We start from the raw sequence: 17,045 nt of genomic DNA, 5'->3' as shown, positions 1-17,045 counted from the left end.
GTTCACGGAAAAAAAAAATATTTTCTCAATATTTTAATAAATAAGACAGTAAATAGACATAATTGCTCTTTATGGTCTTGATTCTTGAAGATATTTTTGCAAAAAAAAATAAAAATTTGAAACATTGAAAAAGTAGCTCAAATAATATTAAATCGAAGTTCATTAATCTTAGATTCTAATAAGATACTTTCAAATGTTACGAGTTAAATTTGATACCTTGACAATGTTTGTGGACCCAAAAAAATGTTGCCTCTTAAATTTGTACTTACTATATATTTACTAATAACAAATACATTTACCAAAAGGAAGTATTTCACTTATAGTGGATGGTCTAAAAAGGAATACACATCACATATAATAGGACAGTGAGACTTAAGGAAAATTGATACGTTAATATTTTAATTTTGAACTTTGTGGATTGTGGGTGAATAAATTTGATGATTTAAATAACTATTTATTATTCTTTCCATTTCACTTTAGGAGTTTCGATTTATCATTTTTAGCTGTTCCATTTGAGGAGTTCCAGATGGAATATTCCATAAATAATATTAATAGACATCACATTCTATTAACTTTTTTCACTCACATTTTATTATAAAATTAATATATAAAAATAGTATCCACATTCCACTATTTATTTTCTTAAACTTTACTTTTAGTAAAATTAATGGGACTCTGTATGGAGTATTTAATTTAATTTAATGTACTTTATTGTTTGGTATCGTCTAAAAACTACTAAAAGTATGGTAGCTATGTCATGTTTCCACTAGACATGATACCATTATGATAGTTATCATAGTTTTGATTAGTTAATTTACGTATATTAGGTGTTTGGTAGATTAAGATAATTGTGAGTTATCTTATTATAGTGTTTGGTATAAGTCATAAGCAATGATTAAAATTATGATTACCAAAATTATCCTCGTTAAAATTAATGATGATAATTGTGCAGAAAGGCGATGAACAGATCTCATTTTTCAAAATTGTGCAGAAAATAATTAGCAGATCTCAATACAGAAAACAGTTCAACAACTATGAATTTAGAAGGTAATCAATGCCAAAGCGAAACACAACTTCTGATTTATTTTCAAGCAAAATCAACCATGAAAACTTCTGATTCATTTTCAAGCAAAATCAACCATGAAAAAATCTATCCCATGAACCACACAAAGCACTGTGCCCTGTAAAACTTGTGGATGTAAGCACCTCATGCAGAGGTACTCAACTTCAACAAACTCAAAATGCCCAAAGTTTACAAAAATATGCAAACAAAATGCAGTCAGTAGCTGCAATGTGTCCAATATATCTCAATTTGTCACACAATTACAGATTGGAGAAATAGGATGACAAATTAGTGACTTGTTGAAATAGTCCAAGAGATTCGAGGGGTTATTCAAGGTATTTCAGCCGTCAAGAGCTTGTAGTCGGGAGCTTGTTGAAATAGTCCTAACCTTGATTCAGAAATTCCTGCCGTTGGGAGCTTGTAGTCGCCGGAAGCTTTCGAGTCGCCAGAAGAAATGGAGGGAACCAGATTGAGAGAATTTAGGAAGAGCTCTCTATCGCTATTTTTGTGAAGAAGAAGAACATTGTTTGCATCAGTTTTGGTGTAGGGGTAGACATTTTGACGGGTATAATTGTAATTTGCTAAATTAACTAGGCTTCCATGATAAATAACATAAGATTTTGGATATTTACAAATATGATCAAAACATAGGATTTTGGTTGGGCTTTGTGCGGGCCAAATACAAAACACTGGCTATTGGTAACATAACTACCAAACACACAAATAAACCCAGATTACTCTCTTATCTAGCGAAACATAGCTACCAAACGTAGCCTTAATTAATTGTTCAATCGGAACGCATTTTCTCTATGTGCATGAATCTGATCTTCCTGCAGAGTTCATTGAATTTTGCAATCCAGGGTAAATGGAGGGTGGAATTACGGCGGAGGAATTGTCGACTATCGGCGGCATAGCCACCGTCTCGCTGCTGCACTCCTTCATCCCCACTCACTGGCTCCCGTTTTCTATTGTCGGCCGCGCTCAGAAATGGACGCTTTCTCGAACTCTTCTCGTTAGTAAGTCATTTACTAATTACTATGCCACTGTTTGGTCTTCTCAGGGGAAAACGCCTACCGCCAAGCCTCGTGATTTTTTTCAGTTTTGATTTTGATTTTGATTGCGTGAGAAAGTTTAGCTGACTTTCTTTAATTAATCTCATAATTTGCTGCACTTAGCTTTAAATGGGCTAATTGTGGGTAGTCGGAGTTGAATTTTTTCAGAGTTAAGAAATGGCATAGTGGACTATTTATGTGTGAAGCGGTTTTAGTGTTGTTTGTTAAGTAAGCCAATATGGTTTTAACATTTTGTTTCATTTGTATTTGTTAACTACTGCTGCGTAGTATACCATGTTTCAATGTGAATGTAGCAAGTGATCTTGTATCTTGGAAAAATATAATCGTTTATGCTCCTTGAAAAACAGTGAGTCTTTGCACCTGAAACACAAGTATCTAAATCCCCTTATTTAGGACTTGCACTTTCTTGGATGGTTGGACATATATATACCCCTCCTCAAATTCTCCAGTTAAGAATTTCATTAGGGTGGATTCACACAAGTTTTTGCATAAATTTAATTGAAATGAAATTTAGTAATACTGCATTGTCTTGATGAATGAAATGGTTGTGTTGTAAACTAAAGAGACATCTCATGTTCTTATTTATTTAGAAAGTGATGATAAAATCAGTCCTTTACCTACATACTGACTTTGTAATCTTAAATTGGTTACTTTTTAGTATTTGGCTGGCTTTCATTTTATCTCCGTGCTTAAGGTCCTTGCAAAGTTAAGTCATACTACATCTCAGTTTCTTTTTATAGAATTGTTTTACTACTATTGTGCACCATTTTCTAGTAACTACGATGGTGGTGAGCGCTAATAGTTTGTATGTTTGCAGCTGCATTTGGGGCAGTCTTGCATGTGCTATCCACTTCACTGCTTGGCATAACTGCAATCACCATAACAAACACTATAGCCGGAGAGGAAACTGTGCATAAACTTGCATCTTTGTTACTCATTTTTCTTGGTGGTGGTTACATCGCGTTGTTTCTAACTGGAAAGGGTGGTCATAGCCATTCTCACAATCAACCAATGGAAAAAATGGCTTTTGCCGGTCTTGTTCTTGTCCCTGCATTGTCTCCTTGTGCAACCACTCTTCCAGTATTTCTTGCTGTTGGAAACTCATCCTCTATGATGGTGCTTGCTATTATAGTTCTATTAATTAGGTACGGAATAGGTTGTTTGGTTTCTAGATTTTGCCTTTTTGTTGTCAAATGTTTATATAACCAGTTAACCACAAGCTGTTCAATTGATTATTTCTCAAATAATATACTCCCTCAGTCCTGCATAAAGCTTATCATTTCCTTTTCGGCACATGATTTTATGTAGTGTTGTTTTGTGGGTTGAGTGGAGAGAGAAAAAGTAGAGGTAATGGTGGTTCCATTTAAGGAAATGTGTCACTTTAAGTGAGACGCCCTGAAAAGGAAAATGAGTCACTTTATGTGGGACGGAGGAAGTATTAACTTAACTTATTAGTTTATGGATTGTAGTTATAATACAATGTGAAAACTCCAGGTGTTTCGGTTCATGCTTATGAATCTTTCTAATGTGTGATGATTCTCTTTCCTTTGTTCTGCAATTTTTACCTTAAAAGAGATCAAATGACTTAGTTATTTGATCTGTCTAACCAATGTATAGTTTATGACACAACCTTTGTGGTTAAAGTTTCGACTCTTCTTGGTCAGAAGAGCTTCACGCTGATAAAAATCATACCAGGTTGTTGATAGTTTTAGCGAAAAGCCCACCATCGAAGTATTTGAGGTTGCATGTGGAGAATTTTCTGGTTTGGATGGAAAAAGGTACCTCTCCAGTACTTTTCGTGAATGACAAAAAACTTATGTGAGTCCATCCTAATTAAATCCATTTGGGATCATCAATCTCTAATAAGGGTTTTAATAATCTCCAAGTGAGACTTAAGTAGGGTTGATGCACCGTGCATCTGGATGTACTGGTTTGTGCCTCTTTCTGGATTATATGTTGTAGATACAAGAGCATATGTGCAATGGGACCTTGCACTAGTACCTTTGTTGATCTCGGAATTCATGCTACTAAATCTTAGTTACAAATATACTTGCTATCCACCAAAATACTCAAAAACAAATGCATGCAGCCTTAACATGGTATTTTGTTGCATTGCAGCACGATAACTGTAATGACTTCTCTAGTGGCCCTCTCATTCTATGGTGCAAGTCAGCTCAAGTTCCACTGGGTCGAGCGCTATGACAAGCTTCTTGTAGGATTAGTTCTATGTTTCATTGGAGTTCTGACCCTTATTTTTCATGACCATGATGGAGACGCCGGTTCAACCAGAGAGCATTTGCATCGGAAGATAATCTCATTGTAAGCATGGAAACAGATGTGTTCTGTGTTTCTAAAGTTTTAAGGTATGAAGATTACAACTGATGATGCAACATAGTAAGAACTGTAAAACTTTTGTCTTGTTCAATCGGAAAGCTCTGTGATCTATTAGCTATATTTGAAGTTCATGATGTCTTGATCTTCATCGTTCGGCCTCAGTGTTGCTGCATTCCATCTTTGCATCGTGTTTTAATGTGCAACTATGGTCAATATTGTGAGTTGTGGCTTACTTCATGTAACCTTCTTCTTTCAATTTTATGTTAATAAGACCTGTATGTTTGTAACTTTAGATATGATGCAAAAGATAGTGTTGTAAAGATTTCTTAGTGATATGAGTAATTAGTGATTACGCTTTACTGGACTTTCAATTACCATAATCATGTAATCACTTTTTTATCGTCTAACATTGGTTGTAAAATGACCTCCAGAATTCATATTACTAGTTTTTTTCTATAATTTTATCCTGATACGAAATCAGTCCTGGTTCCATCCAAAAATAGTAAAAAAAAAAATCTTATAATTTGTAAATTTGTTTATAGTTTTGTTCAATGTGACTATCTAGGTTAGAATGTATAAGCATTGAACTAATAAAAATTAAATTTTTTCACGATTAACTACTCCACCAAATAATCATTGCCATTATAATTGTCTCTGAACAAACATTACAACCATCAAATTCTTGGATGTAATTACAACAATAATACGGAGATGTGGATAATTTCAACACCAAAACATAACTTAAAAAGGAGTATTGAATAACTATGAATCTACATGCCTGCCCTACTACAAGTCTTGTAACTTAGTATAGCATTACTCCCCATCAGCAAGGGAAAGAGATTAGGGTAGTAAATCCCAATCCCCACCCTAACTCAAAAAAATATACACTATTTTCTATCAATTTTTATTGTTTATGAACTGAATTATTTCTGCAATTACAATCAACTAAGTTAAAACAAAGAATGCTATTTAACAAAATCTGAGTCTGTATGAGCAATTATCCGTTTGTATGAGCAATTAGAGTACCCAACCAAGTTTCTCGAAATAGAAAGCAATCATAATCGGGCCTCCTAAATCCCCAAGCGCACACCCTGCAAAATTGAATCATAAGTATTAAGCGTACATACTTATGAATATGGTCAATTATCATCATAAATCGTAATGGTGTCATACCAACCCACTGCCCTGTTGAGGGACGAATTAATGTAGCGCCAATGCCAGCTCCGACAGATGCAAAAACGAGCGAGGCAGCGTTTTGGACACTGGTACCATAAACCTTCTTTCCAAGGATCTTAAATTCATCTTTCGTATAAGTTGTTTCATGACTGTCTTTCTTGGATTTAACTATACTATAAATAAATCCATACATATCGAGGCCAACTTGAACAGCCCACGAAGCTAAAACTCCAAGGAGATGTCCTGTTAGTACGAAGAGGTATTAGCAAAATCGAGAGAGATTGATACTAGGTTCAACCAATGAAAGCCTAGTCAAGAACCTAAGGTTTAATCATATGACCTCTGAAGGTGGTTCTGCTAACATAGAAACAGAAAGTACAAGTTGGTAATTTCCTTGATGCCTTCCGAATTGCCGACTTGGGAACATCTACGGGGGTTAATATGTAAAGTGAGGCATTTAGAAAACGTATTAACAATTGGTATTTAAAAAAAATTAACAAGTGAAGATTATACCCTTGAGAAGTTTCCATGCTATGCGTTGTGAAGCATAATGAACTGCGAGTCTTTCAAGGATACGCCTTGTGGTAACCACACTTGTCTGAACATGAGGCAACAAGAAAAAATGGTAATTTACCCTATGAACAGTACCAATTTGATGATATTATCCATGAAGCCAAAAAGATTGAGATTTGGTGTAAATCAGGACTTTGTGTATTCGTTCTCATCGATATTTAGTAATGGCATAATGGGTGGAAAAAGACACCATACAATATCTTCATAAAAAGATTACTAACAGATTAATGAGATAAGACACCATAATGGACCTATAGCTTTACACTGATATCAAATAAAGACTATTACCTCACGGATGATTTGTATCACTGATTTCTTAAATGGCTCAACCAAATCTACATGATGCTCTACGGGATTCTCAACTAGAAAATCTGCATCGTCGTCTTCTTCTGTGGGTGGACGGGGTTCCAAAAGAGGCAAATAGAATAACATAAATGACCTCAATGATGTCAGGCCAAAAATTTTCCAATGAAATGCCGAGAAGAGTGGTTTCAGCTGGATATCATACTGCTTGAAACTGTGTCTTAGTTCATTCCCCAAAGCATTCCCAGTAGAAAAACTTTTGCCATGATTGTCACCAACAGTTGCATCAACATAGCTAGAGCCAACTTGCCGGCTCTGCATAACAGCACTAAAATCTTCATCTAAGATTGCACCAGCATCACAGTAGGCAATTTGCATAGGGCCATCCCTGAGAAAAATCATGGATACATTAATAATATCAACCAGCCATCAGATCAACCACGAGTAATACCACGTAACCGTGATACAGATAAATGTTTAGACACAGGGCTTTTCAATTTCATAAGACATGCAAATACTATATAAACTTTGCTTAGTATGAAACCCTCACACAGAAATCATCCTTGAAAACACTAGCCCGGTCTATACTATACCGTTCTGATCTATCTAGGCTAATCCCGAACATTAAGCTCCTCCAAAAGATACAAGTACAACAGAAGCAATGTTGATTTTCTACTATATAAATCACTAATTTTGTACTATAACTTCCAAGCAAGATATGCAAATAAATGATCAAGCTTTTACTTCCACTTAAGCTTGGATAAAAATCAATAACTTTCCCCCATATCATTGCTGCTGGGTTGTAATAAATTAAAGCAAAGACGATAATCATCCACCAACTTCAATAGTATAGTCCTTAGACTTACTGCAGTTGTCAAGGCGCAATACAAACTCAGCTTACCCAAACAAAGCTCGATATGCAAAAGGAGTTGCAATAGCGAAAGAAGTGGCGGCGGCGGAGGAGGAAACGCCCACATAGCTGCCGGAGAATAGGCCTCTGGAGCTAAACGTTTGGTTCCCAAAGTTTGGATTTTTCGTCAGCGCATCAAGCAATGCCCTGGTCGCCATTACTTGGAGCTACTTAACGGTCAAAAATTCAGCTCGGCTGAAATGGTTTTCCCTCAAATCCAATTATCAATTTCCTAAATCATAAAAGGGTTATAATACTACTTAGCTACCAATGATGATTATTCTTTGCTTGCAAATAACCGGTGAAGATTTTAAACCCAACAGCCAACATAGGGATGCGCTTTTCCCGATTTAGCCGGCGAAAAATTACAATAAAATCGAGTAAGGGATGATCATTATCGTGAATAAGCAGTGAGATAAAACTGTGTCAGATTGAGAAGAGAAAAAGGGTCGGATCACCTAAAATTGTTGCTCTTTCAAACCCTAGCGTGCGAATTCGGTGAATTGGGCTTCATCAGCTGAGAGCCTGAGACTCGAAGAGGATCACCCAAGAGATTTCATACATATTCTTTAATACGCTTCTATAAACTGAATAAGTAGATGACGAATGTCGTGTATAATGAGATTTGCATTATTTTTTTTGTAGTAACTAACTATTTTATCGAAAATGAGTTGTTAATTAATTGTTCTTTACAAAATGAATTTTTGACATAATATATTTAAATCTTCTGTAGGGAGATAAAACAACTAAAAAGACAACCAATCATGACTGAAATTATAAATATTATCAGTCATAAAAATTAAGTAGAATTCATATGTAAATTATAGCAATTCGATTTAGTCCATTTTTCGTTGGTTTGATGAAGACATCGAAAATTGACAGTTAAACTGTTTTTACTTAATTAATAATCGAGAGATACAACATGATATTCCCTCAAGGCACCGGTACTTGCGAAGCTCGTATGCTCTAGGCCATTTTGATCAAGTTAACTCATTATTAGAAAAGTGTTGCGCCTTGTACAACAACATGGAGTCGCAAGTAAGGAGCGACTCAAGTACATAGAATATTTTGAAAGAGACAATGGACACATATCAATACGATAATACAAAGATTTTCAAATAAGTTCGAGAATGGGAAGAGATTGGCCACTTCAAAAAATGGCTAAGCAGTGGAATGGTTGGATCTGATAAAACGAAGCACATTGTGGTGGCGGGCCACTTCTCCACCCGCAGTGAGTCCAATTTGACCGACAACGTGTCTAGGACTCACTAGGAGTGATGGCATGGATGCGAGTATGAGTCATTTGATTGGACAAAAGGTGGCGAAGTGAGGGAAAGAGGAAGACGTCACCACAAGCAATGTCGCTTCACAAGATGTTAGTATATTCTTGGAGACACTTGAAAACGATACGTAGTTGTTGAATATGTATTAAAAAGTCAAGCCAGATGTACATACACATCGAGAATGAAGATAGAACAATTGGAGAATCACAACACACTTCTTCAAAATCTCAAGCCGGTGTTAGTAATGGATTAGTTTTTTAGTAGTATGTAAGTTTTTCAATTTTAGTTTTTTTTTATAATTTCGATGATATAATTTTGGAATTTTAATTGTACTGTATAATTTTATAATTTAAATTATGCCATATTACAATTGTAGTGGAATTTTATATTATAAAATTATTTGATATCAATTTAGTTAGGATACTTATTAAATGCATGGATAGTGTTTGGAAAGTGGCGAAATAAGAACCTAATATGATACTACTAATATTATGAGAATGACAAAATAAGAGATTGTAGTCTGTTGATGCTGTTAAAGTGTTAATACTTAATAGCTTAATAGTGCACAAAGTAGTACAATTTCCCACCCCTTATGTAATAAAAGATCCTAGTTTTGTTCCATACGTGGTTGAGAAAAAAAATCTCATAAGCTTCAAATATAATTATAAAATCTACACTCTTTTAATTTATCATATCAGGTCAAACAAACCAAATAGTCACTTGATATTTATAATACAATCGCACAGATTGAGATAAGTCATGTGTTTAATTAAAGAAATTTTGGACATAGTTGTGAGTGAGAGTGACAAGATACATGCATGGATCAAAAACAGCATATGTTAATTTATGGCAAGAAATAGTTGCAATAAATGGAAACTAGTTTTTGTGGAATCAATCAGTGATCCAACTCTTCCGGTTATTTAAAATATCTAGTAAAAAATAATCTCTCATGGTTCAGATTCAATGCCATCCAACAGGTTTATATCTCGTGCTTAGGAGAATAGGAGTGACGAGTTCCATATCAAACAAAAAAACACCTACCTACTAAATCATCACCTTTCTTGGATTCAAGTAATTCTCGATCACTCAATGGATGAGGACAAACTAGTCAACAAAATACACCCACCTTATCTCATACGTCAACTTCTAAACAACATAATAAAAACACAACATAGTTAAGGTTGTACCATCAACACCTACCACATTAACATAGAAAAAAAAGCAATAAAACAATTAAACCTACATCACAAAATTATAACTACAAAATGCATATTCATATCTACGTAAGAGCACTCCCAATGGGGGTGGCGAAAATCCGGCGAAAAATCGCCGAACATCGCCGGATTATCGCCGGCCGTTGTGGTGAAATCGGCGATAATTCGGCGATAATCTTACCGTTATTTTGCCAAGCGGCGTTTTTTCGCCGGATTATCGCCGCGAGCCGGGCGTCGGGATCGAGGCCCATCGTAATCTGCAGGCTTTGGATGCATTTCCAGAGGGCCGCCTTTTCTTCAGGGGTCCCGCCGCCGGTGAAGTACAGCGTGTACATCTGCGTCAGATTGGCGACATTGCTCGAATAAGTGGCTTTTTCTAAGTCGATGTGGGGTTCCGACTCGACTTCCGACGTTGTGCCCTTCCCCTTCCGCCTCCCCTTCGCCTTCTTCGCTCCCTCCGGGCGCTCGTGCGGACCATCCCCACTCAAGTCGATGTGGGTCGCGCTCCCCTCGCTCTCCGAAACGCTAAGTCGCGAGCGCACCGATTTCCCGTGCAGCGCGACGTGCATCCCCGTCCGGAATTTGGGGAGATCCTTCAGCTTATCGTAGATGTTCCAATACTTGAACCCCTTCGACAAGTACTGGCCACAATACCTCTGCATGGCCTCATCTCGGACCATATGCTCGTTCTGGCCACTGGGCATGTTCGCCAACAAGTTAGAATAAATACCGTTGAAGTGGCCGCAGTCCCTCATGAGGCGCTCCCAATGCCGACGGATCGCCTCGCTACCATGGTCCTTCATCGAGGCGCTCTTGTGGCTCCCGTATGTTTCGCGGCAACCCGCTCCCCGAATATGATCTCGTCCCTGCTAGTTGCCTGCGCTCCGCGTTCGGGTGACGTGTCCGCCCAGCCAGGGTGGCTATCGCCGACTCTTGCAGAGTGTAAAGCAGTCCCTTACCCGCTTCGGGCCTCTCATCGAACCCGTATCGCCGCAGCCGACGACGCCGGCGCCTTCCTCCCGCTTCCTAGAAGGCGGCTCGGTGGGCGTTTCTTCCACCTCGGTCCTCCGCGCTCAAAGTTGTCGCGTGGCTCGAGATTCTTGGTCGCCAGGGTTGATCCGGGGGTGTCGAACTGGGGCCGATACACATCGTCGGGTCGGGAGAGGGCATTCTGCCGGCAGAGTTGAAGTACGGAGAAAGTCTCCGCGCCGGAGGAGTCTGCAAAGGAGACGGACCCGCGTATGGAAGTTGGCCGGGAGGAGAACCCATCGCCAACAACGAGTGCATCCACTGCTTGTTTGCTTCATTCGTGTTGGGAATTTGTGAACTCGACTCTTTCCCCTTACCCTTACCCTTACCCGAGCGGGAATTTTTCTTCCAAAAGCTCATAATTTTTGGAAGATTGATGAAGATTGAAGATTGGGAGAAGAGATTGAAAATGGAGAGAATGAAGATTGTGGGTGATGAATGGAGGAAGTGGAGGAAATATTTATAGGGGTGGGATGTAAAAATAGCCGTTGGGCCGAAAAAAAAAAAAATTTAAATATCGCGATTTATCGCCGAGCGTCGCCCACAGTGGCCGGCGATCGCTCGGCGATAATCCGGCGAAAAAACGCCGCTTGGCAAAATAACGGTAAGATTATCGCCGAATTATCGCCGATTTCACCACAACGGCCGGCGATAATCCGGCGATATTCGGCGATTTTTCGCCGGATTTTCGCCACCCCCATTGGGAGTGCTCTAAGCCATTTATTTTACTGTGGCCGCAACCGCATCCTTACTTAGTAGTACCACACATCTTGCTTCGGCCTCCGAAACCCCTCGCCCAAGTCCAACGGCGAGCTAAACATCATCGGGAAACTGTCAGCCGACCGGAATGACTCACCACCATCCCCCATGTTCACACTCTGCAACTCCTTGTTATTATTGCCTGCATTCACATTACTTTCATAGAACGACATCAGCTCGTTGATCATTCTCTGCCCATCTTCTGGAACCCCGGCCCCCGACAAATTGAAAGAGTCTGGATACGCGACTGGCTGCTTCATATGATTGTTGCTGTCGTTATGGAAGCTCGAAGCCCCAAACTCACATTGCTGCTTGAAAGGGCAAGACCGTTGGGTGCTGTCTCGATCACGAAATCCGTCGTTGAGCAGGCATTGAGGAGGCTCGCACGGTGGTCGATCCATCACCATCGTCGTGCCAGTTGCCTCGTTGCTCAATTTTCGCTTCTTGGATATGTCTAAGTTGATGATGGTTTCGTCCTTCCTGGGATGAAACAGAGCGTGCGGGTTAGGTTTCTGCTCTTGCACGTCAAAGTTAGACGACTCGGCCACTTCCACGTCGTACTCGTTGAAGGGGAACAATCCGCTGCCCTCGGAGGAGGACGGGGGCAGGCAGCGGTCGGGGTAGAGCTGTCTAGCAATGGCTTCCTCCTGGTTAATGATGGCCAGCCAGGTCGCACTCTCCTTGGCCGTCATTTTGTCCTGCAAACACTTGGACTGCCTCACAAGCTTCCGGATCTTAGCAATGTTGGGAGACATGTGCTTGATGACCGCAGTCAGGACGCCAACCTTGAACGCCTTCTTCAAGTCGTGAGGCTTCTTGTAAGGCGGAGGACCGACCTGTTCCCTCTGTAGACCTAATTGATGCCACCACTCCTCCTTCCCAGTCTGCCACCATGGAGGCGAGACCCCCTTCTCCAATGGGAATCGCCTCTGGGGAGGGTCGCAGTGCTGCATCAGAGCCGATAGGAGAGAGCCGAGGGTGGTGTCCTGAAGCTCCTGCAACGTGTGAGGGGTCGGACCAATAGGGCTGCACACCTCTTTCTTGCCCGGGATCATGTTATCAGATTCGTACTTAGCTACCGCAGCTGGCCCGTTGCGATCAAACCTCACCTTCTCCTTCCACCACTCCCTCAGATTGTCAGATGCCCCGCTCACGGGCTTGCCCTTCTCTGGTATGATCCCGTAGACGAAGCCTTGAGCATTGCACACTTCCATCATCTTCAACATGTACTTCAAGATCCCATCCTGAGCCCTCGACATCTTCTTCCTCCTCGCCTGCTCCTGTGAGTGTCGTTGCTTCACACAGTCAACGACTTCTTTGCCCTTGCTCATCTCTTTGAGCCGTTTCAACCGTATCTTATCCCTCCACATTCTCTTCTCCAGTTCATCCACATCGATCTCCTCATCGGTGTAGTCCTCATCCTCCACCACCGGCTCCACCTCAACTTCAGCCTCAGCCTCAGCCTCAGCCTCAGCAGGCTGAGTAGAACACATATCTGCCCCCTTTACAGGAAGGGACTGAAAGAAATCAATGTCACCACAAAACCCCATGTCTTCAAACATCATCATCGTTTCAGACCCCTCAAATCAAGCCAAAACCACAGATTATGAACTCTATACCAACTTCAAGCTTTAAAGGTGTTAAAATGGAATCACTAAAAAAGTGTTCCTACCTGCATACAAACAAATTAGGAACATCAAGAAAGTTACAAAGGCTGCTAAAATTTATACAGATCACATTCACACATGGACAAACAAAGACTGGTTAATTAATTACTAAAATTTATACTTTTACATAAATTTAGAATATTATTGAAGCTAACTCCTCAAATTTAACATATCAGAGCAATCACATGAACTTTAACCGAAAAGGTGAAAAAGAAGTAAAAAAAAGTGAGCTTTCAGTTTAAAAGCAAAATCTCGGATCTAACAGATTTACGAAAAAGTAACACAATCTAGGTAAATCTAAACTAGAACGCAGTAATTGCAGAAGAAATGTAAAAAAATGAAAACTAAAATCAAATTGACGCATGTAAAATCCATACTGGTAAAAGCTGTGAAATTTTAATCAGCTAAAAAATTGTGATATACAAATTGCCATACCATTTCCTCCGAAAATTCGGATCCATATGTTGTTCACAAAGAGGAGGTGAAACAGAAACCCAAAATTTATATAATTGAAAAAAATACGAGATTATCTCCGTTTTGTAATTGAAGCGTTGATAGTTGAGCAGTACCAAACTGAAGAAGAAAAACTCATCACGTAACCCCTGAAACCCCTAAATCCACACGTTGTTAAACATAGGAAAAAGAAATAAATTTTAGACAGAAAATGGATCAAACTTCAAAGCCTTCAACTTTAGCCCAAAAAGGAAGGAAAAACTGCAAGACGCGAGCAAGAAATGAAACTGAGAGCAGCAAGAACAAACGAAGTAGAATAAGCAGAGGATTACTTTACTCTTTTCTTTGTAGCTCAGAGAATGAAAGGAAAACAAACCCTCTTCTTGGCGCAAAAACTATTGACCTATATAGAAAAAGAGGAGACAGAGATGGAGATGAAGTGATGGCAAAGAGAACTGTAGGAAGTTGACGATAGTCGGCATGTAAATAAATGCAGCACTGAGTATACAAAAGTTGGGTTTAAATTGATTCACATGCGATGTTTTTGTTGTGGTTGTCCGTTTCTAAAAGTTAGAAACTCTTACTCCCTCCATACACATTAACATTAAGAGTCTCATGTAGAACCATAGGTGTTAAGAAATATTAAGAAAAGTGGATGGAAGAAAGTTAGTAAAGTTAGTGGAATAAGGATTCTATTTGTATATATTAATTTTATATGATATGTGAGTGGAATATAGGGTCTTTTTACCATTAATGGTAATTATGAACCAACTCTTATTCGTAAACAGACAAAAATAGAAAAACGGGACTCTTATTCGTGGACAGACAAAATAGAAAAACGAGACTTTTATTCGTGGACGGAGGGAGTACATTTTTGCATAGAATGAACCCTACAATCTACTAATAATTTCATAATTTTTTCGTTCGATTTTTACCTTATTCATTTTATCTCTTATTTTATTAATATTATATTAAAATTTATGTTATTTTCAAAAAATTTATTTTTAAAAAACGAATAGAGTATAACATAATTACAAACATATAGAGTAGTTAAAACTATTAAGTAGTATGATAAAGTAATATTATTTCCTTCATCTCAAATTGATCGGGACATTTATTCTCGTCATAAAATTTAAAAAAATTATGTTTAGGACATTAGAAAGATTAAACTAAATAAACAAAAAGTAACAAAGTAGGAATGGTAATAAAATAAAAAGAATAACTCATTTAGCTTTAGACGTCCAAAAAAAAATAAGTGAACTAATTATTCATGATTTGTTCATTTTACCCCTATAAAACAAATATTTATATGGTATAGTCCGCTTGTATTACGTCAATTCCGACCACTAGATCAAGATCTAAAAGCATCTACAATGAATGCCTTAGTGTATGCCCTAGTGAGAGCTTTAGTGGTTGCCACGTCAGCATACCGTATCTTTCTGCAATGGTGGAGCCCTATCTATTATCAATTTTTCATTTCAATTTTAATTTTAAGTTTTTTTTACCAATTATAAATAGCAAAATTAGACTTCTAATTAAAGAACTAGCAAAAAAACATACATTAATTAATTTTTTTTTATAAAAAAGTTACAACTAAAGAGATATAATTTCAATGACCACTACGTGTCCAAACTTCTTTAATCATATCGTTCATGAGATCAAGATGAGCTTGTTGGTTGCGCATGCTCTCCTGAGCTTGTAATATCTCGCTGACTCCATAGAGTAAACCTCGAACGACCGGCGGGGCTGCATGACATGCGCTCGGACCGGCTCCATCATCGGACCACTCGCTAGTTGCACGACCTTCATCGTGAATAATCATGTTGTGCAAGATGATGCACGCGTACATAACATTGGCGATATGATGCCTGTACCAGGAACGAGCCGGGTCTTTCACTATTCCCCAACGCGCTTGAAGCACACTGAATCCTCGCTCCACGTCCTTCCGTGCAGACTCCTGCTTTGCCGCAAAAAACTCTCTCCTCGCACCCGTTGGGCAGGAGATCGTCTTCAAGAAAACTGGCCATCTCGGGTAAATGTCGTCGGCTAAGTAGTACCCCATATGATGCTGTCGTCCGTTGGCAGTGAAGCTGATAACCGGACTTGCCATTGCATTACTCGGTAAAGAGACTAGACGAGTTCAGCACATTGATGTCGTTGTTGGACACCGCCACGCCAAAGTGAGCATGCCAAATCCAAAGACCGTGGTCAACGATTGCTTCAAGGATCATCGTCGGGTGGGTACCCTTATACCCACTGGTGAATTGGCCTCTCCACGATGCAGGACAATTCTTCCACTCCCAGTGTATACAATCAATACTCCCTAACATTCCAGAAAAGTCGTGCACCGTTTCGTGCAGCAGCAGGTCCTGGCAGTCTTGGGCATTCGGCTTGCGCAAATATGTGGCGCCGAAGGCGTCAATAACGCTCGCACAAAATTTTACCAGACACTCCCGGCCAGTTGTATCCCCGACATGAAGATACTCATCAAACATGTCTGCCGTAGTGCCGTATGCCAACTGACGAAGCGCAACCGTGCACTTCATCAGCGGGGATGGACCCTTTTTGTGGGCCGCATCTTCCCGCTGCTGGAAGTACTCGTCGCGCGCCTCCAACGCGTGAACAATCTGGAGAAACAGCTCTCGCGCATCCTAAACCGTCGGCGAAAAACCGGCGCGCCCTACACCGGAGATGTTCGGCGAAGTAGTCCTCGAACAGACGTTGATGAGTTAGGACATGCTCTCGACGGACGGATGTCCGTCGGCGGATGAGCCTCGAGATCTGCTCTTGGGCCTGCTGTTCGGCTTGCTCTTGCTCTTGTATTGCACGAATACCGGCGAGAATCTGGTTCCCGAAAGCAAACATTGCGCGTTCCATAGACCGACCAATATCTTCCCCGGGAAACATTTTGGAAAAGTGAGTGAAAGAGATATTGCAATGGAGAGAGAGTTGAGAGAGATGTGTGAGAGTTGTGTGAAAAATGAGTGAAATTAAGGTATATTTATATAATTGAAAAAGGAAAAAAAAATGTGTTGATCGCAATGGGCGACCGATCTCACGCCCGATGGATTGGGCGAGAGATCGGTCGCGACCAAACTCTCGGTCGTCCTCGGGCACGCCTGAGACCTGCAATGGATGCCCGATTATGACCGAGCCCGATCTCGGGCGATAGGGCGTGAGATCAGACATACATTGTGGATGCTCTAAT

The 17,045-nt window shown here is 39.6% G+C and overlaps 5 protein-coding genes across 9 annotated transcripts; 1 reads left to right on the top strand and 4 right to left on the bottom strand.

Moving 5' to 3' along the window:
- The first annotated feature begins 1,928 nt into the window (after positions 1 to 1,928).
- LOC125221310 lies at positions 1,929 to 4,459 on the top strand. Its single transcript, XM_048123431.1, has 3 exons — positions 1,929 to 2,079; positions 2,954 to 3,281; positions 4,255 to 4,459. Exons 1-3 carry the CDS (start codon positions 1,929 to 1,931, stop codon positions 4,457 to 4,459), a joined length of 684 nt encoding a protein of 227 aa, XP_047979388.1.
- Positions 4,460 to 5,186: 727 nt separating this feature from the next.
- Positions 5,187 to 10,141, bottom strand: LOC125219105. Of its 3 annotated transcripts, XM_048120981.1 has the most exons (7): positions 7,891 to 10,141; positions 7,424 to 7,664; positions 6,508 to 6,910; positions 6,160 to 6,244; positions 5,987 to 6,073; positions 5,644 to 5,889; positions 5,187 to 5,561 (listed from the first exon to the last, which is right to left on the bottom strand). In XM_048120981.1, the coding sequence occupies exons 2-7, from the start codon at positions 7,588 to 7,590 to the stop codon at positions 5,488 to 5,490; spliced, it is 1,062 nt and encodes a 353-aa protein (XP_047976938.1). In that variant the 5' UTR covers positions 7,591 to 7,664; positions 7,891 to 10,141; the 3' UTR covers positions 5,187 to 5,487. The 3 variants fall into 3 exon arrangements, with proteins under 3 accessions (XP_047976938.1, XP_047976939.1, XP_047976940.1); XM_048120982.1 differs by having other exon boundaries at positions 5,648 to 5,889; positions 7,424 to 10,141; XM_048120983.1 differs by lacking the exon at positions 7,891 to 10,141 and having other exon boundaries at positions 7,389 to 7,517.
- A 1,343-nt stretch (positions 10,142 to 11,484) lies between these two features.
- Positions 11,485 to 14,319, bottom strand: LOC125219270 (ETHYLENE INSENSITIVE 3-like 1 protein). Of its 3 annotated transcripts, none has more exons than XM_048121196.1 (3): positions 14,170 to 14,319; positions 13,820 to 13,995; positions 11,485 to 13,389 (listed from the first exon to the last, which is right to left on the bottom strand). In XM_048121196.1, exon 3 carries the CDS (start codon positions 13,283 to 13,285, stop codon positions 11,711 to 11,713), a length of 1,575 nt encoding a protein of 524 aa, XP_047977153.1. In that variant the 5' UTR covers positions 13,286 to 13,389; positions 13,820 to 13,995; positions 14,170 to 14,319; the 3' UTR covers positions 11,485 to 11,710. The 3 variants fall into 3 exon arrangements, with proteins under 3 accessions (XP_047977153.1, XP_047977154.1, XP_047977152.1); XM_048121197.1 differs by having other exon boundaries at positions 13,820 to 13,986; XM_048121195.1 differs by lacking the exon at positions 13,820 to 13,995.
- A 1,127-nt stretch (positions 14,320 to 15,446) lies between these two features.
- Positions 15,447 to 15,947, bottom strand: LOC125221309. The gene has a single exon (XM_048123430.1). It carries the CDS (start codon positions 15,945 to 15,947, stop codon positions 15,447 to 15,449), a length of 501 nt encoding a protein of 166 aa, XP_047979387.1.
- Positions 15,948 to 15,951: 4 nt separating this feature from the next.
- Positions 15,952 to 16,383, bottom strand: LOC125221308. The gene has a single exon (XM_048123429.1). It carries the CDS (start codon positions 16,381 to 16,383, stop codon positions 15,952 to 15,954), a length of 432 nt encoding a protein of 143 aa, XP_047979386.1.
- Between the last annotated feature and the right edge of the window lie 662 nt (positions 16,384 to 17,045).

Source organism: Salvia hispanica, chromosome 4, assembly GCF_023119035.1.
Source record: "Salvia hispanica cultivar TCC Black 2014 chromosome 4, UniMelb_Shisp_WGS_1.0, whole genome shotgun sequence".
Taxonomy (NCBI): domain Eukaryota; kingdom Viridiplantae; phylum Streptophyta; class Magnoliopsida; order Lamiales; family Lamiaceae; genus Salvia; species Salvia hispanica.
Note: the sequence above shows the minus strand (reverse complement) of the source record. Positions and strands in the feature narration are given on the sequence as shown.